The 22,692-nt window shown below is 42.9% G+C and overlaps 1 protein-coding gene across 1 annotated transcript in view; it reads right to left on the bottom strand.

Annotated features, from left to right (window-relative positions):
- Nucleotides 1-20,300, bottom strand: part of ADAM11 (ADAM metallopeptidase domain 11) — an 86,612-nt gene extending 66,312 nt beyond the window's left edge. Inside the window, exons 1-2 of the mRNA XM_089674567.1 lie at nucleotides 20,058-20,300; nucleotides 12,912-13,099 (exon numbers count right to left, since the gene is read on the bottom strand). Of these exons, the coding sequence (XP_089530693.1) occupies nucleotides 12,912-13,099; nucleotides 20,058-20,118 (249 nt within the window). The 5' untranslated portion in view covers nucleotides 20,119-20,300. The remainder of the gene's footprint in view (nucleotides 1-12,911; nucleotides 13,100-20,057) is intronic.
- Between the last annotated feature and the right edge of the window lie 2,392 nt (nucleotides 20,301-22,692).

Here is a 22,692-nt window from a genome sequence, read left to right as displayed (position 1 = left end):
GTGTTCCACTGCATCTGGTGGACATAGCAGACCACAGATCGTACCACTGCACAGCCCCTAAGACATGCACGAGGCACACCAGCAGGAGGATGTCATGACGTCCACCCAGGATAATAGAGCACCTGACCGGCCGTATTATTACAATAGGCCTGTAGGGGGAAGTGGTTAATGACTCTATACTGTGTTCAAGTAATGTACCCAGTAACAAAAGTCCATAAATCATAGGCATCAGGTTCATGTTACAGTCTGTCTGTTTAAAGCTTGTCTTCTATCAGATGTCAGTTTGTAAAACATTTTGGTGAAAGCTACGTACGTGAAATGAACAATAGCGATGGTCATCTCCATTTAGCATCTGACGTGCACACTACTTGGTTCAATGTTATCCCACTAGAGCACGCTCACGAGAAACCTTCAGAAACTTGCAAGGAGGGCTCCAAGGTTTCGACTGCCTAGGGGCCTCCACAGAGTTTAATCCGGCACTGGTTTGCTGCAGTGGCAATATCATACAATATCAATATGAACCTAATTACAGCCCTGACTAAGAGCTTTCCTTGCCAGTTATAATACTTCCGATGTGGTTTGTGTAAGCGGACACTGAGTATGTGGAACAATACAATACAGACATTTTTAATGAGATCTAATGTTACATATACCTTGCTTAAAGGATCAATCCACAGATATCTTCATTTCCATTTTTGGAAGATGCTACAGTGCTAAACTACCCGACAGTTTCTTATTAGGGACAATTATACCCGCGTGGAAGAAAAATATATTTTAGATAGATTTTAACCATTTCGTGCCGGCGCCTCCCGGCCCTTTAAGAGTTTCAGAATTCAGGAGGCAGGTGGGGTTTTAGGGTCATGTGACCGCCGTGATTCACCGTAGCTGCAGTCACATGATCAGAAAAGGTCCTGATCGAAAGGGGAGATCGGGACCTTTCCATGAGTCACGTACATATGTGCTGGGAACGTGCAGGGCGCGCTCTCTCAGCACCTATGTATTTTCTAATTGCACGCAAATATGCGTCAAGGCCCAGACGCCGAGAGGCAGCATCTTTGCGTGTGCTCGGCATCAAAGGGTTATAAATATTCTTCCCAAATATATTGACATATATTTGAAATACTACAAATTTGACCGTATTCAGTATATAAAAAGTGTATGTTGAGATGCGTTTTTTATATATTAAAAAAAATATATGTAAAGAAGATTTAAAAAAAAATACATTTTCAAATATATCGTATGTCTTTGAAAATACATTTAGTCTACATTTTTGGAATGCATTTACAAGCAGTTAAAATGAATTTTTTATATGTTAAAAAAAGTTAAAGAATATATTTTTTAAAAATATGTGCCTTTAGAAAATATATTTCAATAAAACATTTTTAGAATACATGTTCAAATATATTAGCGTAGGCCAATATAGTGTAAATATATGTCACATATATAATTTTTTTTCTAACTATATTGGAAATATATTTCTCTTCCATGTGGGTAGAGGTAAGGCCTCTACTCTAAGTTGCCAGCTCTGCATATCTGCTTTGGACATTGCGAGGGGTACTACTTACTTTTAAATTAATTTGTCATTGTTAATAATGTAACAGGAGGAGCTGGAACACGTAATGGTGGGCAGGAAGACCCGAAAACCTAAAGCAGAGTTGGAGATTTCACGGCTGGGAGTATCCAAGATAGAAGGCCATTTTCCGACTTTGAGCCTCGCTCATTTGCTAGCCGCATTTGGAGTGCCATTAATTAATGGCACTGCAAGTGCGACCCACGTTTTCTACATGTTCCCGGAATACCCAGGTGTGAATCCAGCCTTAGATTTAGACACGTTTGCTCACAGAGCAATTTTTTTCATCTCTTTTGCACACGTTAAAATCTGCATTTTTGGCTTAAAAGAATTACTTAACCCCTTTACGACACATTAACACATATATGCAGCGTCCAGGAGGTGGGCTTCAAACCTAGGCGCCACACATACTGTAAGTTTGCATGTTCACCCTGTGCCTGCGTGGGTTTCCTCTGGGTACTCCGGTTTCCTCCCACACTCTAAAGACATGCTAGTAGATCCTGTCTAAATTGTCCCTAGTATGTGTATGTATGAATGTGCGTTAGGGACCTTAGATTGTACACCCCTTGAGGGTTAGGGACTGATGTGAATGTATAATATATATGTAAAGTGCTGCGTAAATTGATGGCGCTATATAAGTACCTGTAATAAATTCATAAAAAAATATGTTCTTGTGTTTGGCATGCTCCCAGAACAAAGACCAGGATCTCACCAAGATCTCCGGTTCTTGTACTAACGATCAGGACCCGGGACTCCTGGCTCCCGGTCACCTGATCGTTGTGATAGCCTCTGAGTGGCTATTACAGCGATCAGTTACTATGCACCCACCCCTCAGAACGGAGAGAAGGATACATTGTATATTTATATTATTGCAGTTATAAGGATATAAACAAAAGCGTGTAAGAAAAAAGTAAAGAAAGAAAATAAAGAAATTAATTGCTAGATCAATGTTTGATCTAGGTCAGGGCAGGGGCGGACTGACCAGTTGGAAACTCGGGCACTATCCGAGGGCCCGGGGTCAGTAGGGGGCCACATGAGATGCCCCTGGTACATTTTTCATAGGCTTTTTTGAGTTTGGGCAAGAACACAGGGGCCCCATGATCCCCTATTGCCCGGGGGCCCCATGAGTTGTCAGTCCACCCCTGGGTCAGGGTTAGGGTCAAGGTAAGGGTCAAAAGTTAGGGTCAGTATATTTTAGGTAGGATTTTGAAGAAAAAAAAAGGGCATTTTGTAAAATGAATGCTAATGTTTTTGGTAGGAAACAAAAAAGCAAAATGCGCACTAAAGTTTGTGGGCCCTACTAATGGTATATACAACCAATAACATATACACATGTGGTATTGCTGCGATCATCAGGAGCAGGAGAATATATTCTGGGTTATTCTTTGGTGGTTAATTATGGTAATAGCAAGAAAAACACAGCTGAATTTAAAACAAAATTTATTGTTTTTTACTATTTTGGGACAGTTTTCCTTTGATTTAAAAAAAAAAAAAAAAAAACTAAATAAAACTAAACAAAAAAAAACAACAACAACAGGAGACATCCATTACCATTTACCACCAAATGAAAGCCCATTTTGTCCTGAAAAAACAAAGTATAATTCACCTGGATTCACAAAAGTATTTGCGATATGTTCAGTTTTACTAACACAGGTCAAAAATTGCAAAGTTGGGTCTGGGAGTTGCGAAATGTTACTAAACCCACAACAGTAAAATCAGTCTGTAGATGCAGTAAAGCATGCTTGTTATACTCACTGTGGAACCTAAGGGGTTAATCCTCTGCATTGACCCCATCTTTTCTGATCCTCCCCTTCTTCTACTGTCTCCAATCTATCTGCCGATAGAATATAGCCTTGAGGGCAAGCTGCACATGCTTAGTTTGGTGTGTATTGCTCAAGAGTGTTTTTTTTTTCTTGGGAGAGTACATGTGATAAGCACAGGGCCACTGATAGAAGTCACAAGACTGATCTAACTGCTGATGAGAAAAGGTATTTAGCAGTTTATATATTTTATATAATTTTTCTGCACAAAATAAAATATGAGGATGTGTCGAGTAAATAGATACCAAATATGTCAAACCTCAAAAAAACTTGAAAAAACCCCCAAAATGTACCTAGAAAGGGAACACTTTAAATGCATTTACAGCTCATCAGTTTGGAGTTAATCTCCTGTAAAAGAGGAAGCTAAAACGATTTCACTTTGGAGTGCACCATGAAGCCCAGTACATATTGCATAATTGTTGTTTACAGTTGTGCCCTATGTGTTCCCTATGTAGCCGATTGTGTTTGTAGCTGTGCATGGGGCAGTGGAGCACTATTAAGACCCCGACTGGATGCAAATTGGCATGTGATTTGTATGCCATGCGACTTGCAAATCGTATGCCAAATTGCAGCCTATTGTCCACAATTAGAGCGGTCATATCAGTGTGGTTCCGACTTGGTTTGGGTAGGGTTTGCATGTGACCGGGGTGTAAATGTTATTTTTTATTTATTAGGTTTTAATTATTTAAGCACTTTTTTGCACATACTGTAATTTTCTTAGAGAGAGAGGGGAAAACAAATCTATAGGCTATGACAGCAATGGGCAGGTTCTCTTTATGGAGATATCAGAAGTCTATTAGACCCCTAATGTCTCTTCTGCTTTGGTCGATGGAGCACTATGCTATGCTAGATCTGCTGTTTATCCAACTTTGAAACTAAGATTTTGATTGAGCTCCTCTAGGTTTATGCTCTGCAAAGAGCATCGATTGTTCCTCGGTGTCCTCCTGCTCACCATCCTGAGAATGTTTTTGTGGTCTTTGGCTCCCAGGAGGAGCAGCAGAGCTTGGAAATCATGGAGGGTGGGGGATGAAGGAGAGGTGGGGGGAGAAGAGAAGGTTCAGTGGAGGGGATGGCACATTACAAGTCCCGTAAATATAATCAGAGAGCTCTAAAGCCATCCATATCACTTTTACTATACAGCCCTGAGCTATTTAGCAAGATCATGGCTTGGTTGCTGGTTTCAGCACTCATAATGCACAGGACAAATCATGGGTAGTGAACTGGTTGCTGAAAATGCAGACTTTGGAAAAAGTTAAAGTGGAGTTCCACTCACCTTGTCAAAAAATAAAAAAAGCACCTACAAAAAAACTGTAGCTGCTGACTTTTAAAAAACAGCCACTTACCGGTCTCTTGGTCCCGTGGTGTGTCCCCCGCAGCTCGTTTCACCGGCCGTCCTGAATTCCAGGAGGCCGGCATCTTCAATGTGGGCACACGCCTGTGACAGCCTGCGGTTTCACAGCTGGGTACCCACTGCACATGCGCGAGTAGCGCTGCACTTCATGAATGGTCCTACAGTCTTCTGGGACCTGTCACATGTCCCAAAAGACTACAGGGAGGGAGGACACATTCCATTTCCTTTCGCCCAGGCAATTGGACCGGAAGTGGGAGCGGGTACCTGTCAAATTTGGGTACCTGCGCCCCCCAAAAGGTGCCAATCCTCTTGGGAGGAGCTCCGCTTTAAGTTCACACCAGGTCTGTGGGTGCCAGAGGGTATAGGGGAGGGAGGAGAGCAGACACATCCGCTCCTCTCATCTTCTTGTCCTCACCCGGAAATGATGTTATGTCACTTCCAGATCATGATTTCCTGTCGATCAAGGCCGGGAAAGAATGTAATGCAGTGCGACGTACACTGTATTACATCCAGTGTAGTCTAGTGGAGACATGCAGGGTCTTTTAGACCCTGCATGTCTCAAAAAAAGAGAACCTGTCACCAAAAAATCATCACATAGGGGACTTTTTTGTGAAGAAAACACTTTTTTCTTTTTTTAAAAAATTAAAAAAAAAAAAAAAAAAGTTACACCCAAGCATATGACCCCCTCAAAAAAAATTTTCTAGGCCCCCCCCCACATATGTACGCATGTACAAATGTAAAAGTATGCGCTGGGGTTTCTACTCATGAACAAGACGATTGTGATACACATGTTCTATATTGCTGCGCACGCCAAAATGAGAGCAATAATTCTAGCACCAGACCTCCTCCGTAACACTAATGACCTATAGGGGGCTTTAAAAGCGTCACCTATAGAAAATATGGGGTACTAAAGTTTGTTGCAATTTCACAAGCGCACGCAAATTTAAGGTTTGACATGTTGGATATACATGTACTCGATGCAACCTCATCTTTTATATTTACAAAACAATTGGATAATTTATTGCTTTTTGTGCCCTAAAATTAACTTATGTTTTACTGAAATTTTCTGATAATACTTGTGACATAAAAATTGGAACTACCATTGTTTTATTCTATAGGGTCTCTAATTTCAGAAAATATATCATATTTGGGGGTTTTGTGTCATCTTCAGGCCTAAAATGATTTTTTAAATGTGTGCAAAAAAAACATCAAAAACAGCTCTGGCAGTGAAAGGGATAAAGGATAAGCCCGACACCCCCTTTCCTGAGGAGCAGCCAATCGGTGCTCATTATACTGCAAGGTCTCTCCGCTCCCTGCTAGTCCTAGGGTGCGGTGCTGGAGACGGGCAGGAAGGGGAGGAGGAGATAAACAGCGTAATGCTAAAAATATTTAACATTTAAGTCGCCATAAAGCCCCTTTGGTTTTTAAAAGCCCCCTACATTACTTAAAGCAGATTTAAATACGGATTTGGTTATAAAAAAAAAAATGTATCAAGGACAAGTGGATTGGGGCACCGATTTAGTCCCTGTACAAGTAGTTTTTTCAAAAATTTCCACACCCCTGTATACACTTTACTAAGTGATCACTGTCTGCCAATCCCTTCACTGGCTTCCACTAACCCAATGTATACATTTCAAAATACTAACCGCAACATACAAAGCCATCCACAACATTGCCCCCAGCTACCACACCGACCTCATCTACAGATATCACCTAAATTGTCCTCCCTGCTCCTCCCAAGACATCTTGCTCCCTTGTTACCTTCTCCCATGCTTACCCCCCGGACTTTTCTATAACCTTTCCCATCCTTTGGAACTCTCTACCCCAGTATGTTTGGTCAGCTCCTAACATGTTTGCCTTTAGGCGACCCTTGAAAACTCGTTTATTCAGGGAAGCCTACCCCACCTCCACCTAAAAAACTGTACTTGAGTCACCTCCACCAGATCATCCCCTGCAGCTATCACCTTCTGTATCATCTCCCCCTCCCTTCAAATTGTAACCTCCATGTGCCGGGCCCTCCTATTCCTTCTGTATTGAACTGTGTTGTAATTGTGCTGTCTCCCTTCATATTGTACAGCGCTGCGCAAACTGTTGGCGCTATATAATACTATTATATTAACCAGCAGCAAATCAACAAATGTATACAATTCCAGTTTTCCAATCACATGTGGTAGCTGCATTAGTTTTTTTTTAAGCCTTTTCCCCTCTGTTTGCACCTGGTGATCTTGCCAGTAGCACACCTCCTGTATTAAAGCGCCCCCACTCTGGCTGAAGGAGCGCAGAGACACCTCTGGACAGCAGCATTGTATACACATATTGCAATCCGTCCGGTTCAGCAGTAACTTGCTGAATTTCAGTATGTGTGTACCCCTCTCTGTTCAACAGAAGCCAGTCTACAACCAAATAGTCCTGCTGAAAAATCAGCATTTGATCAGCACATGCAGCAACCCGCTGGTTAGACAGGAGAAAAAAAAACAACCAAACAAAAAACGGTATATCCAGCTTTAGTGTATCTAAATCGGCTACTATCTCCTAACAACTTGAAGCCTCAATAGCCTGACTCTAGCGAACACTTTTTATTCAGGTACAACAAAACAGTTTGGTTTCTATTGGGACAACCATTTTACATAAATGAAAGCTGACCACTGTAAGCGCCCCCGTCAGTGGTATATGGTTTGTTGCAACCCTCTAACTGCTACATCTGTAGGACAGCTTGTTCTGTTGAAAAACCAAGTGAAAATTAAAGGAAGAAAGCCTAAAAAAAGAAAACCAATACAGCCATCACATTCCAGAATTGGGGAGCTGCAATATAATAATTGATTGCTTTTGGGTTTAATACCGCTTTACCCCAGGTTCACACCTAAGCGTTTTCCACAGCGTTTTGCAGAAATGCAGTACAGTCCATTTACCATGATTTCCTGTGGGACAGGTTCACATCTCTGCGTTTTCACCCGGTGCATTTTTTGGAAAGGGTTGGGGACTTTTTTTGAATGCAAAACGTTGCGTTTTTGGTTCTATAGACTTCAATGGGAGTGCTGCAGAAAAGGATGTATTGTGTTTTTGCTGTGTTTTGTGTTTAAAATCTGCCTAGCAACAAGAAAAAAAAAAAAAAAGGAAAACACATCAAAAACGCGTCAAAAACGCAAAATGCAACCTCCATAGGTGTGCACCTAGGGTTAAAGCTGATCTCCGGGTTTCATTTAAGGTGTTACTAAACCCAGGACCCTGCACTCACTATATCCGGTCTCCCCGGACCCTGCACTCACTATATCCGGTCTCCCCGGACCCTGCATTCACTATATCTGGTCTCCCCGGTCCCTGCACTCACTATATCCGGTCTCCCCGGACCCTGCATTCACTATATATGGTCTCCCCGGACCCCGCATTCACTATATCTGGTCTCCCCGGACCCTGCATTCACTATATCTGGTCTCCCCGGTCCCTGCACTCACTATATCCGGTCTCCCCGGACCCCGCATTCACTATATCTGATCTCCCCGGACCCTGCATTCACTATATATGGTCTCCCCGGACCCCGCATTCACTATATTCGCTCTCCCCGGACCCTGCATTCACTATATCCGGTCTCCCCGGACCTTGCATTCACTATATCTGGTCTCCCCGGTCCCAGCACTCACTATATCCGGTCTCCCCGGACCCTGCATTCACTATATCTGGTCTCCCCGGACCCTACATTCACTATATCTGGTCTTCCCGGACCCTGCACTCACTATATCCGGTCTCCCCGGACCCTGCACTCACTATATCTGGTCTCCCACAGTACACACAACATGGAAATGCAATTATTTTAGTAAATATAAACTGCTAAATACCTTTTCTCATCAGCAGTATATAGCAGTCTTGTGACTTCTATCAGTGTCTAGCTAAGCACTGGCTAAAGCTGGTAGGAGGGGTTTTCATTCTGCTCTGACTGTCCTATAAGGCTGCAAAACCCCCGACCCTCTGTCTGGACAGTGCTGATTGGCCCTGTGCTGATCACATGCACCCTCCGAAAAAAAAAAAAAAAAACTCTCTAACCATACACACTAAACTGCACATGTGCAGAGTGACTCCTAGAGCTCGGTACGATCAGCAGATGGACTTGGAACAGTAGAAGAAGGGGAGAATCAGAGAAGACAGGATCAAACAGTGTGGAGGACTAACCCCTTAGGTTCCACAGTGAGTATAACAAGCATGCTTTCCTGCATATACAGACTGATTTTACTGTTGTGGGTTTAGTAACACTTTAAGTAGTTTGTTTGGACCAAGCTGGTCCAAGCAAACTATTTAGTTCACTAAAGAGTTACAATGGCTGGGAGCGCTGTATGAACTGTGTGTAGCCTCATCTGCGTACAGTATACAGTGCTCTGTTCCGGCAGCATGACGAGAACCTCCAATCCTGCTCCCACCACAAAATCCAAGCACTACTCAGCCATTCAGAGGAAGCTCTGCATTCCATGAATGAACACAAAGCTTTTTTCTGATTGCCTGAGGTGCAGAGGAGATTGGCTGATGACACCACATGAACTCAGCCTCAGCCAATCAGAGGAATGGACCAAATTAAATATTTAAGGTGAAGCCTGAGTTCACATTTATGTGATGTGGCATATTGCATGTGATTGGCACAGGAACCGCACTGCATTCCTGTGCAAATCACATGGGATTTGTGTGCGGTGCGATTGGAGCCGTACATTTTGTATGGCTCTAATCGCACCGCAACAAAAAGCTGCAGGATCCTTTTTTGATCCGCACTAAAATCGGATCCCATGGGTATTCACACCTATGTGATCCGATTCTGCACATCACACCGCATTTAGCGGACCGCTTTCGGGGTGCATCGGTTCGCATGAACGGGGTGCGATTCTGATGCAGTGCTGAATTCGCACAGAAAACGCTGCGAATTCTGCACCACATCAGTGTGAACCAGGGCTAAATGAAACTTGGAGATCAACTTTAACCCTTTTGATACCAAAGATGTTTATGCAATTTTTTTATTGCACACACTAAAAAAAATTTAGCCCTGAAGATTGCACAAAATCCCCAAAACATATTTTTTTCTGAAAGCAGACACCCAGTCCTGGTATCAGGTCCGTACGACGTATAGAGCAGGCAGAAAAACAAGGGGGGGGGGGGGGGTAAAATCCTTGAAATAAGGATCGGGTGTTCGGTGCCATTAGGTTGAACCTCCTTACAGAGAATAAAAGGCGCAATCTGTGTTAATTAAACCTCAGACATCTAGGGTTTGCTGTTCTCTTTGTTATTGATGTGTGTGGTGTCCTCATACCAGGTTCAAAAGAGCTTGCTAAAAGCCCTCAGATAGGAGGTTGTGAATGCCTACACGTCTGGCAAGGTATTTCAATTATTATTAAAAATCAATAATTCTGCTGTAAAGAATATAATCTAATGACAGATTTTAAAAGGACTGCTAATTTGTCCCGGACTGGCTGGCACAGCAAATTTAGCAAAAAATGACTGTTTGATGCCAAACGTTCAACAAAACGCTAACAGTTGGTGTCAAAATGCAGGCAATCTACAATCAGAAATAAATTGCCTCAAATTAACCTACATAGGGAGGTGCACCAGGAAAAACCTTTTGCTGTCAAAAAACTTCAAAGCCAGTCTACACTTTGCCACTGAACACAAATACTTGGGAAAATACCAGGCCTTCTGGAACAATGTGCTGTTGACGAATGAAAGTTGTTCGGCCACAGAAAGGCAGGCCATAGACAGGGCCGATAAACGAAAAATTGGTCGGCCCCGTTGCTGCCACCAATGTCCATGTAAAACGGCCATTTTTCGCAGATTTTCCAGCATGACCGATAAAAATAAATGAGGAGATCCGTGAAAAACGGCCCACGAAGCTGGCCCCGCTAATGGCGTGAATATTGGCTGATTTTTTGTGCGGACGAAAATTCAGCCGATAAACGACCCGTCTATGGCCTGCATTACAGTAGGCATGTTTGTCATAATTGGAAGAAAACACTTCCAGAGAAAATCCTTATAGGAACTGAAGCATGGTGGTGAATATATTATAGTTTAGGGCAGCTTGCAGTCAACTAAAAAAAAAAAAAAAAATCATACTAAAGAGTGCATAAGAATACAAGGCCACCTTTTCAAAAGCGAAAGGATGAACCAGAAATGGATCTTTCAACAAGATAATGATCCAAAACTCACTAGGAAATCCACCAACGTAATGAACTGGATCAGTCAAAGCCCTGATTTAAATCCCATTAAAATGTTGTGAAAAAAAAAAAAAAAAAAAAAAAAAAACATTTTTGCAACTGACAGATTTGTGCAAGTGGTTAAAAATGTTACGATATCAAAGAATGATGGGCGATTATGCAATTGTCTATTAGTCATTTCAAAATTCTCCTTGTGTTTTGTATGTTACTTTTCTCTGCAGAGACATTGTTTGAATGAAGAGCTATTGTTCAAATACATAAAAAAAAAAAAAGTCAACAATTTCCATGGATTATTATTATTATTATACAGGATTTATATAGCGCCAACAGTTTGCGCAGCGCTTTAAGGGAGACAATACAGCAACAATTCAGTTCAGTACAGAAGGAATATGACGGCCCGGCTCGTGGAGCTTACAATCTAAAGGAAGGGGGAGGTAATACAAAAGGTGATAGCTGCGGGGGAGATGGAGGTAATTCAAGTACAGTTCTTAGGTGGAGGTGGGGTAGGCTTCCCTGAATAAGTGAGTTTTCAAAGATCGCCTAAAGGCAGACAGGGTGGGGACTGACCGTACATACTGTGGTAGGGAGTTTTAGAGGATGGGAGAAGCTCTGCAGAAGTCCTGGAGGCGAGTGTGGGAGGAGGTGATGAGGGAGCTAGAGAGGAAGATATCATGGGAGGAGCGGAGTGGGCGATATCTGCGGATGAGGTTGGCGATGTAGCTAGGGGCAGTGTTGTGGATGGCTTTGTAAGCTGTGGTTAGTATTTTGAATTTTATAACAAATTACACATTTAGGTAGACTGTTCCTTTAGGAGGCCATCTGGCTCTCACCTACATTGGGTTGTTGTCAGCACAGCTAGCATGAACACACAAATCTGACATTTTGTTTTTAGTAGATGCTGGAGAGGGTCACCATCTGGCAGTTACTTATATCTCTTGGGAATCTCTGCACCGAGGTCCCATAAGTGCATACCTGCTGCGTTGTCCAGCGCTTAGAGGTTCCATTGATATTTAATCGGGTAGGCCTTTGTAATAAATTGGCTACCCATAGACAGTGGTTTTGAAGAAGCAGGCGATATGCAATACAATCTTTCATAGACAAAACATCACCATGTCTGACACACATGGTCTTATGTCTCTGGGCAGCCTTTTGGTAAATCCAATCAAATAGCAACATGTGGCCAATTTCAGCAAGTATAAGAATCCTTATAGTGAAGATAGGAAAGTGGTTTCACGAAGGCCGACTCTTAATTCAAAGTAAAGGGAGGTATTGTCCATAGCAATTCCAGATCGTATGTTTTTATACTGCAAGTCAAATGGTGAAAGCAAATACTTCACCTGTTGCTGGGGTAACAAACTTTTTTTAACCGCTTACATTTTTTTTTAATAAACAGCCCTTGTGTCTCTGATCACACAGGTGACACGGTGCCAAAGCAGACGAAGGGAACATATGGGTTGGCAAACGGACTTCTGACCCAATGGCCCTAAAAAGTGTGTTTCAGTGTACTTTTAGGACTTGGTTTATGAAGGTAAGCTCCTTTAATGCAGGGACAACTGATAGTCAATGCGCTCTATATGGAATCTGTTGCACAATATAAAGTAAAGCTGGACTCCAAGTGCATAAACAACACCATTTAACCCAGTTATGCATTCAACTGTGAGACACTGCCTCAGTGTAACAAAAGACCATCAGATATTGCCAACATATCACAAGAGACCACCAGAGATTACCAACGCATCATAGAAATTTCCAAATGACTGCCAACAAGTCACAAAAGACCACCAGAGATTGTCAGATTGTCACAAGAGACTGCCAAATCGTCACGAGACTTTCAGGGTCTGGTCACAGGAGACCATCAGAGACTATGCCACAGCCAGATTCAGACATAACTAAAAAAGTCCACATATACCTTCCCTGTGATCCAGAAATCAAAACAAAAGCAAGATATTGATAGCATTCTGCAATGTACTAGGTCAATAAACACTTACCAAATTAGGACTGGTCTCATTTCGGACTCGGGTGTCCAGTTGATATCTGGGGGTCTCGGATCCCAAGGTCCGCCCAACCAACCTGCTAGGGTAGGTGACTTGGGGAAGTTCCAGGGTCTGGTGCCATTGAGTGATGTTTTCAGGCTGAGCAGTGTCAGTAGGGAATGAAGAGTTCTCCAGAGGAAACCCTGATATAGAAAGCACAGAGTGAGATACTGTAACAACAGACATTTCTTATCGAATATGAAATACAAACCACAAATACCTAAAATAACAGTCCAGAGTTCAACTTAAATGGTCATCAAAACTTGTGGAATATTTTAGGGATGGTGTTGAATTTATTCACCATTCTGTATCATCCATCCAGCCCTCTTTCATCAGCCTAAAACTGGCCATACAAGTTGTAATTCTTTGCAACAGAACAATCTTTGTACAGCCCTTTTCAGATTTACTAAACTGTTTAATGTGAGGGCTTAAGCAGGGGCGGACTGACCATTCGAGCACTCTGGCACTGCCCGAGGGCCCGCGGTTAGTAGGGGGCCCCATGAAATGCCCCTGGTACCTTTTATAGGCTTTTGTGGGTGTGCTTTGAGTGTGGCAAGGACTCGGGGGCCCCATGAGTTGTCAGTCCGCCCCTGGGCTTAAGTTATCACCCCATTCAATGTTGCCTCAGTGCTGTATTCTTTAATGTTGCATGGTGTTTTGCACCATGATTGTAACATGTAAGGTGAGCTGCAATGCATTAAAAGGGAAGGAAAACCATGGCAGTTATTATTGATGGGTATACACATGTAGACGGATTTGCTCACTGGCTTCTTGTTTTGAGACGCCTGCAGTGAGACCTCCTTGCCGGAGTTCCTGTTTTTCCATACCCCACCATGGAGTGTCACCACTTCTGCTGCAGTCTCAGTACTTTAAAATCAATTTTAAAAACTCATTCGGAGTGCAGGGCTACAATATAAAGGCCATTGCAGGAGGGTGGTCTTGATAGCTCAGGAGCAGAGATCTCACCCCTCCAATCCACAGAATTCATAAGGAGTCAGTGGGGGATTCTAAACTCTGGAATCCACCCTTAAAGCTGTACTTCAGGTAAACCGCTATCTACACACTGATAAAATATATACTGTATGTAGAAGGGAGCTTTTTATATGCCAAAGAATTTGCATTCATGCCCATTAAAGCCTGAAACCTACACATCCTTACCAAACAGCAGTAACAGGTGATGAAACCATTTTATGTGTCGTAGCGAAGTATCAAAAAAGTGTTGTCTTCTCTCCATTCCAAGCCTGTGACTGGGTAGTGAAGGAGAAGCAGCACGCTGATGAGGTCACCTCTTTGCTCAATTTGCTTTCTCCACCTATCAGCATGGTCTGTTTCAGCACATTTTCATGCAACAACCCTGATTGGCTCATAGCACTGTCCCTCTCTTACAGTATATTTTACCAGGAGTGAGGAAAGAACTGCAGTCTTCTGATCCATTAAATAGGTTCAGTTGTTTCTACAGCTCTTCATTTTGTATTTCAATGTTTTTATTAATTTATAAACAGTTTAAGAAGACAGGAGCAACAAAACACGCCCATGCAGGGGCTATCAATTGCACATAAAAAAAAAACCCCAAAAACCAGTGCTCTAACACCAACAGAGCAAAAGGTGCACCCACGCATGTGCTATCAATGGCACATAAATGACAAAAACATTGGTATAACACCGACAGTAACCCAAACCAAAGGCAGCTATCCACTACCACACCAAAAACAAACAAAAAAAAAGAAAAAGGAAGGAGGAGTACAAAAGGAAAAAGATAACAAGACCAAGAGCAGGGGTCCGAGGATGCCAATACCGAGCAACATCACAACCCCAGACTAGCCGAGGGGAGAGTGGGAAAGGCATATTGCAACCACGGCTCCCATATCTACAGCTCTCCATTTCAAACAATACCTTCAGTTAGGACCAGAATTCCTTTTTATTTAAATCCAGCTGTGCACATACCTCCTAGTAAAATGGATGCATGCACCTTCAGCTGCCTGCACATTACCCACATGGGCCCTGGGACCTGCAAAGCTCTTGTATACATGTATATTCTTGTATTCCTCCAACTACCAAGGAAGTTTGGGATTTGTTCTGCCTGTTTGTGCCTTGCTAGTGCCTATTGCCATCACCCGTTACAGCAATGGACCAATAACAAAGCCAGGAGTCGGTATTTGCATACGGGAGCTTCATATGTTTGAGGATTCTAAGGGGGCATTCTGCAAGGCTAAGTCACACTTGGATAAAATATCCATCGATTCATAACTCGGAGGAAGAGTAGAGTATGCAGAATGGGCACAACCACTGCAAACACCAAATATCTAAATCTTACAGTATCCCTTTATATATTACAGAGGAATCCTTGAAATAACATTCTGGTCTACGGGAAGCCACGGTAGTGATTACTAAACCTACAGTTCAGAGTACATTAGTGTGATGGTCACTGGGAAGAATGCTCCTTATATTTGTATTCCTTGGAAAGAATCCCGTCCTCCTTTCAGGCCTCACGCACACGGATGTCTACATGCTCCTAATTCTTGAAGTGCAAAATGTCCAACAAGCACAGTGCCACATGAGACCACCAATACAAGTGAATGACTGTGTGCAGTCAGGTGTGTGTAAACCCCAAAGGCATCTGCATAGGCACTTAACCAAGCATGTGCAGGTAAACACTGATGCATTAGCTCCCCGGGTGCAGGAATGCTCCAAAAATGTTCCACTTTAAGACCCAGGAACTTGTAAACATCCATTGTGCATCAGGCTTAACAGTTGTTAAAATGATCACGGTTGTCAGTGGCTACTTACTGGAGGGGCAGAAATTGCCAATTACTCAAGGCACCCCCAGTTCAGAAAGGCTGTATAACAGTAACAGTACAGCGAAAATACCAATGTCAGCTGCTAATTGGGTTCACAGCTTGCATACCTGTCCTCTGTTAGAAATTCTCTAAAAAAAAAAAAAAAAAAATGTAGCAGAGATGAGAATGACCACCCGAAAAACTGCACCGTCAAACACAAGCTAGCATTGGTTGCTTCCAAAAGGATATCTTCAAAGTATACAACTCCTATCTTGAGGTAACAACCTACTTCAACTGTAATTTTCACAGCATTATATCTGACTTTTTTTTTTGTTTGTTTTTTTATGAACTGGCCTCACACAGCTCCTAATATCTTCAAATATTCCAGATGTGTATGACTTTTAGTATGCTCACATTACATTTGAAGACAATATATGAGACTGCACACAACAGCCCTGAACAGATACTCACACACAACAAAAGAATCTTGTCGGTTAAGATACTGTATCTTTTCCATAGAACCCGAAAATGAAGAGCTACAATGTTCTTGTTCAGTTGAGAAATTGGTCAAACATACAATGCTGGAAACGCTTCTGAATTTCCTACTATATCTATTCTCTATAGCAAGCTAGGGGCGTGGGAACTCTTTACGGTGCTTTATTTCTTCAGAATGACTTCTTTCATTTATCTGAAACTCTGCAATACTTCTCTTCAACTAGGCAAAGAATAAGTTACTAGCCTAAAATGTCCAGCCAAGTTTTCTGGCTTTACTTCATATGGTGGTGGGGAGCTATGCAGGAGGCTGAATGACCTTAGGACTGCTCAATGGTCATGCTAACCTGAAATAGTCAATAAAGACAATCCCCTCGAGGTTTGATCTTAAACGGCATAAGGGTTTTTTTTTTACAATTGGAACGTTAGGGATGTGGAACACCCTTCCACAATTGGTGGTTTCAGCAGAAAGTGTCCCTAGTTTAAAAAAAAAAAAATTCTTAGATGGGCATCTTATTGAAAACAATATATAGGGATATGGGAAGTGATAGACACATACCGTAAATACGCACACACCCACACAGATTGAACTGGATGGACTGGTGTTTTTATTCAACCTTACCAACTGTGGAACGAAAGATTCCAACACACCTCACTTTATGGCCAATCAGTTTCTTTAATAGGAATATATTATGCATTTTCCAAGACACTTGTAAGAGGAGATTTGTGATTGGCTGGAACTGACGCCAAAAGCACAAGTCCCAGCTCCAGTCCTGCTAGAACACTATCTCTCCTGCTGAAGTTGGACCGTCCACCATAGTGTGCCCCACTCTGTACCAGAGGCCTCCACATGACAATGCTGGTCTTTGGCCTTTATATTTCAAGGAAGGAATGTCCACACAATAACGTAGAATTGCTGCGTCTTTTGTTTTGGATCAGCCAGCTGGCTGATGAACATAAAAAAGCGAACAGATTCCCCCATCCACACATTCAAAGTGGATGAGGGAATTACCCTGCTGCTCGATTGTATTCTGGCAGTGGGACTCCTCCGCTGCCAGAATACACTGCCCAGCAGTTTAGTTCTCATCTTGTACTACAAAATGATTAGCATTTATGTTGTAAAGATCTGACTGTGGAAGTGGTTGAGTCATAAGCAAGAACACTGAGCATATTGGACAACAACCTGTCCACAAAAATGCTGTGCGTTCTCAGCCCATAACAGGAATTAGGAACAGAGTGCGTTTCTGGAAGACCACCAGCTACCTTTCTATACTTGCAGGGTCTTTAAAGGGAAAATGCACTGGCTAATTTGCATATTTTGCAAAGATGTACCGCTTCTCTTTTCTTTTGCTTGGACATACGCGTAAAATACTGTCATTGTCAACCTCCTAAAAACAACAAAAGGCTCTTTGGCTTCAATACTGAATCACTAACCTGCAACAAGTCTAAGCCTAGAGTCAGAGGGAAGTGAGGCCTCCTGTTCTGCCAGTGACTGAACAAGCTAATGGCAGGAGGATCCATATAGCTACCAGGTATACAGCAATAGAGGGGAAAAAAGCAAAGGCAGCATCCATGAGAGCACTCCTCTCATGACAGGCTTCATATAAAACATTTGCAATATAACGATTGTAAAAGAACGGTGGCACAAAACATTTGCATTGCAAAAAAAAAAAAAAACAAACAAAGACACATATGATCAAGAATAATTATAGGACGGCAAAAAGCGAATTGGAGCAATGGAAGAGTAGGGAGCAACAGAAGGATGATGCAGAATAACAGCTACAGACAGATGTAAATACATGTGTTGCAGACCAGAGATCAATGGTAAGAGCACCTGTTCGGCTACCAAATCTGATGACCATTGCAGCCTGTACTTCCACCAATCACTTGCTATCCCAGGAGAGCCAGTAGGTTGACCTCTCTCTTCTAACAAGCCGCCACCCCGCTCCTCTAATCAGCTACCTCTCTCTTCCCTCCTCCCAGCATTGCACAGATCTACCTGATGCATTGCAGTATATCTGTTGATGTTACAGAATGCGTGAAAGGAGGAAGGGGAGTCCTGCTCCTTCCAGGAATGATCGCAGCTGAACACCTGCTTCTAGGGCAACCCTGAGCACCTGCCAAGGGTTTAACCGTGCAGAATACGCTGCTCTTTTCATACCTCCTGCATGCTGGCCTAGCGTTGCCCCCACCAAATTACCAAATCGGAAGGGGGGGGGGTGTCTATGATTTTTAACCCTTATTGACTCAGTGCAGGTCATCTCATGCAAAGACAAGAACTACAGATTAACTAGAGAGTCACCCATGCACAGCGATCAAGTAATTATACCGAACAGGGGGGGGGGGGGGTGATAGCGTATGACAGATGAACAAACTGGTGTAATGCAGGGATGTGGGGTACAGGGGAAGGAAGCAGAGGAGCCCATGAGATGCATAAAGAGACAATTCCAGGGTAGAAAGGAATTGGTTACAGGGTGAAAAATCTGGGATACATAGGTAGGGGGTGGCATAGGTCAAGAATCATTCAGGGTTGGGTTGAGCTAAATCAGCAATCACACAGACTGTATTTTATTCCTAAAGGGGAATTTGGATGCAGAGACAAGATAGAAAACTGGTTAAAAAGGTAGAGGAATTTGGGGTACAGGGAGGGTGCGGCTAGAAAACAGTGGGGAGGGGAGTGATCAGGGGCAAAAGAAAAAAAAATGGAGGTCTGGGAATAAGGGGGGCAATGAGGCGTTAAGAGAAGTGTACACAGGGATAAGAGGCTAAGGCATGAGATTTAGAAGTGTACAAGAGAACTTGAGCACCAAGAAGTGGTCTAAGAATGAGGGCTACGGGAAAGGAATAACTTTTTAAGGTTGTAAGGTGCTACAGGAAGACAGAAGGTTAGGAACAGGAAAATGGAAGATTTGGGAATTAGAGTCTGTGAGATATAGCTAGGAATTGGGGTTGCAAGGAGATAATTAGGCTGGGGGTTTGGGGGTACAGAAGATAGTAGGTCTTGGAATTAGAGGTATGGAAGATAGTGGGCCAGGAAATTAGGTAGCAGAAGTTCGATGTAGGAATTGGGAGTTTCAAAGATAGGTAAGGTCTGGGATCAGATAGCAGTCTAGGAATTACAGTAGCAAGGAGATGGTAGGCCTAGAAATTAGGGGAACTAAGAAAACATGGATCTAGATGTTGGAGGTACATAGAGATGGTGGGACTGGAAATTAGGGGTACAGAAAGACAGTGAAAGCTACGGGTATAGAGATGGTGTGCCTTGGAATTAGGGGTACAGGAAAATGGCGAGCCTTGGAATTAGGGTTACAAAGAAACTGTGGGTCTGGATGTTAGAAGTACAGAGAGAGGGTGGGCCTAGAAATTAGGGGTACATAGACAGTGGAAGCTATGGCTACAGAGAGACGGTGCTCCTGGGAACTCAGGGTACAGGAAAATGTTGGCCCTGGCAATTAGGGTACAGAGAACCATCAGGTCTGGAAGTTCTGGATAGAGGAGTCGGGGATAGGGGGGAGATTGGATCGCTCCAGAATGGCAGGTATCAAGAGGAGCTGGAGGATGGATGCAGAGAAGGAGTAATTGATGCATGGAGAGCAGTAGAGAAAAGATGGGAAGCAGAGAATCTCCCTAGTGATCATAAGTGAAGGATGGAAATGTTGGGAATTGAAGATGATGTGTGACACAAGCAGAGTTGCAGCAGGAAACACAGCAGATGGCCATACCGGGGGTGGAAAGATTGGGGTAACTGGGGCAGAGATGACACATTCAAGTCTCAGGCAGTGATGGAGAGGATGGCAGGTTGCCCACCCATCTCCTGCAGCATCATACTTACCCAGCTCAGACATGGCAAAGATCACAGCAGCTACAACCCAGAGCAGCTCTAGACGCATCATTCATACATAACCAATCAGCCCCGGGGAAAGGGGACAGGAGAGGGACAGCAGGCAGCCTGACACTCAGCACGGCTACAGTGGACATCAGCCCGGGTCCTTTGTATGCCTGTCACCATCGGGGTGTAGTGCAGAGATGTGTGTGCACAGGGATGCTGGATCTGCAGTGTGTGCGTGTGGGGAGATCCAGTATTAACATAGAGACACGTGAGGACCATTCTCCTCCTCCCCTCCATCTTCAGTATTCCTCTCTACCCCTCCCCCCTTCTCATACACTGCACTCTGCTGTGCGCCCATCAATCTCCTCCCTGCATTTCACAGATTTTATTAGAGGGAAACTCCAGTGTAAAAAAAATAAATAAATAAAAAAAATAAAAAATAATATATTTATATATTTTATGCAAAACATTTTGCATTTCATGGCAGTGACATTTCAATTGAAAGCAGAGGATAGCAACAATTTTTAAACGTGCCTGGACCATATAAAATTTCTATTTCTTGCAACCAAAAGTACTTTTAAACATACTTATCCCCCTCCACTGACCTTTCATAATTGGTTTAGTGCCTCTCTGAGAAGTTAGAACTTGAAGTCAAATTACAGGCGGCCTGATGCATGGCATATTCAGGGGTGGACTGACAACTCATGGGGCCCCTGGGCAATAGGGGATCATGGGGCCCCTGTGTCCTTGCCCAAACTCAAAAAAGCCTATGAAAAAGGTACCAGGGGCATCTCATGGGGGCCCCCTACTGACCCCAGGCCCTCGGACAGTGCCCGAGTTTCCAAATGGTCAGTCCGCCCCTGGGCATATCACATTCCCAGCAATGAGCTTTGGTTTTTTGCACAGGAAGGCGTATCCCTGGTTTAGCAACTGTACATCTATAGACCAGTTCACATTTCTGCGATTTGCTTTAGGCAGGTTACCGTTATGACGTGTTTTCGTGAAAAGTGCATCAAAGATGCAGTAAGCATTTTTTACTGCACTGCATTACAGATGCCAGGACCTAAAGGGCAAGTCTACCCAAATGTAATATTTTAGTTGTAGGTGGAGCCTGGCTGGGCCAAACCCTTACCTGGGTTCTTGTATGTCTTGGATACTTCAGGGACAAAATCTCCTTGCCAATTCTAACTGGGTTATTAATGTGTCTCAGCTCCTCCCATTACATTTTCTAGAGTATAAAATATTTATATAATCAAAAGGGGCAGAATGGGAGACCCTCTTAATGGGCACAGCAGGTATACCGTAGGTGTCCTGTCTCGGAATATCAGGGCAAAGATTTCATCAATCCCCGAGAGGTATGAAACAAAGTAGATGAAGGAAAGTTTCCCTTAAAGTATTATTTTACACAAAGAGTAGCTGATACTTGAGGTAGTAAGGCAGATAACAGTAAAACAGGTCTTAAAAAAAAAAAGTGTTTGAAAGTATAAAACAAACACTGGAGACTAATGTTTACTAAAATGTAAGGTTCAAGACAATGTTCAGGTACAAAAGCTTGACAGTTTGTTACAAATGGACGATGATAATTTTCCAGCATGAAGGATCAGTTTGGTACAGTCCTTAGGGATTAACAGGTATAAAGCCAAAACTTTATTATTTTTAGTTTTGAAAATACTTTGCTGTCTGTGTCCTTACAGAAGTGCTTTATGCTCAATAGTGGTCCGTTCAGTTGATCATTATCAACTGAACACAAAGTGATCCAAATATTGTGTTTTGCAGGAAAAGGAGGCTGGGTGAAATCTTCCAATGAGGAAAGCTGTCCTGGTGACAATAGTCTAAGAAGGGACACCCCATAGCTTTCGAGAGATCTTCTCTTACTTCCTGCTGTATCTCTGGAACAGGAAGCAAAGCGAAATCTTCCAGGTGAGACACAGACAGCAAAAATCCAGATGAGGGACTTAGCCATTCTGTCTCCAAAACTAAAATAAATATTTTTGGACTTTACATGCTCCATGTGCTGGTACTGTAGTAGCAATTTTGGAAAACCAGGAAACTCCAGACACAGACCTTGAGGAAAACAAGTGATTTATTAAAAAAACAGTGCTGTTTGACCCAGCCGGGCTCATGCCTGCAAAGCCAAGTGAGTTGTATCCACTTCTTACAAGCGTATATAGCAATGGATTACGTCACAATGCATATTTTTCCTCTTTCACTTTCTATACATTCAAAACACTTTCTAAACTCTGCAGAATATATCCTTGAATTCCAGCTCCAGATAAGGGTGCTAGCTACAGGCTGGTACACATTACTTTACAGGAAATAAGGGAGGGGGGAAGTGAGCTGAAAACCTCGCTTTGCAAACAAATACTGTTAGAAATGGTAAATTTTAAAGGGGAACTCTGCAATATCTGGGTGCTGCCACAGTACCAGTGCCGAACATGGCACATCTACTCTTGCAACTTGCCGACAACCACAAAAAAATTTTAGTAGCCCTCGCACTGCTTCTGCAGTATTCCTCCAGCATTCTGGACCTATGTCTGCAAGATTACTTGACACTAGTGGAGCCACCTGCAGAGAGACAACCCAGATAATCATAGATGGCACCTGACACCCTTTTTAATGCCTAGTTCTATCGAAACTT

This window comes from Staurois parvus, unplaced genomic scaffold, assembly GCF_062004578.1.
Source record: "Staurois parvus isolate SC_StPar_1 unplaced genomic scaffold, SC_StPar_1.0 ptg000151l, whole genome shotgun sequence".
In the NCBI taxonomy this organism is placed as follows: Eukaryota; Metazoa; Chordata; class Amphibia; order Anura; family Ranidae; genus Staurois; species Staurois parvus.
This window is presented reverse-complemented; position numbering and strand designations above follow the sequence as displayed.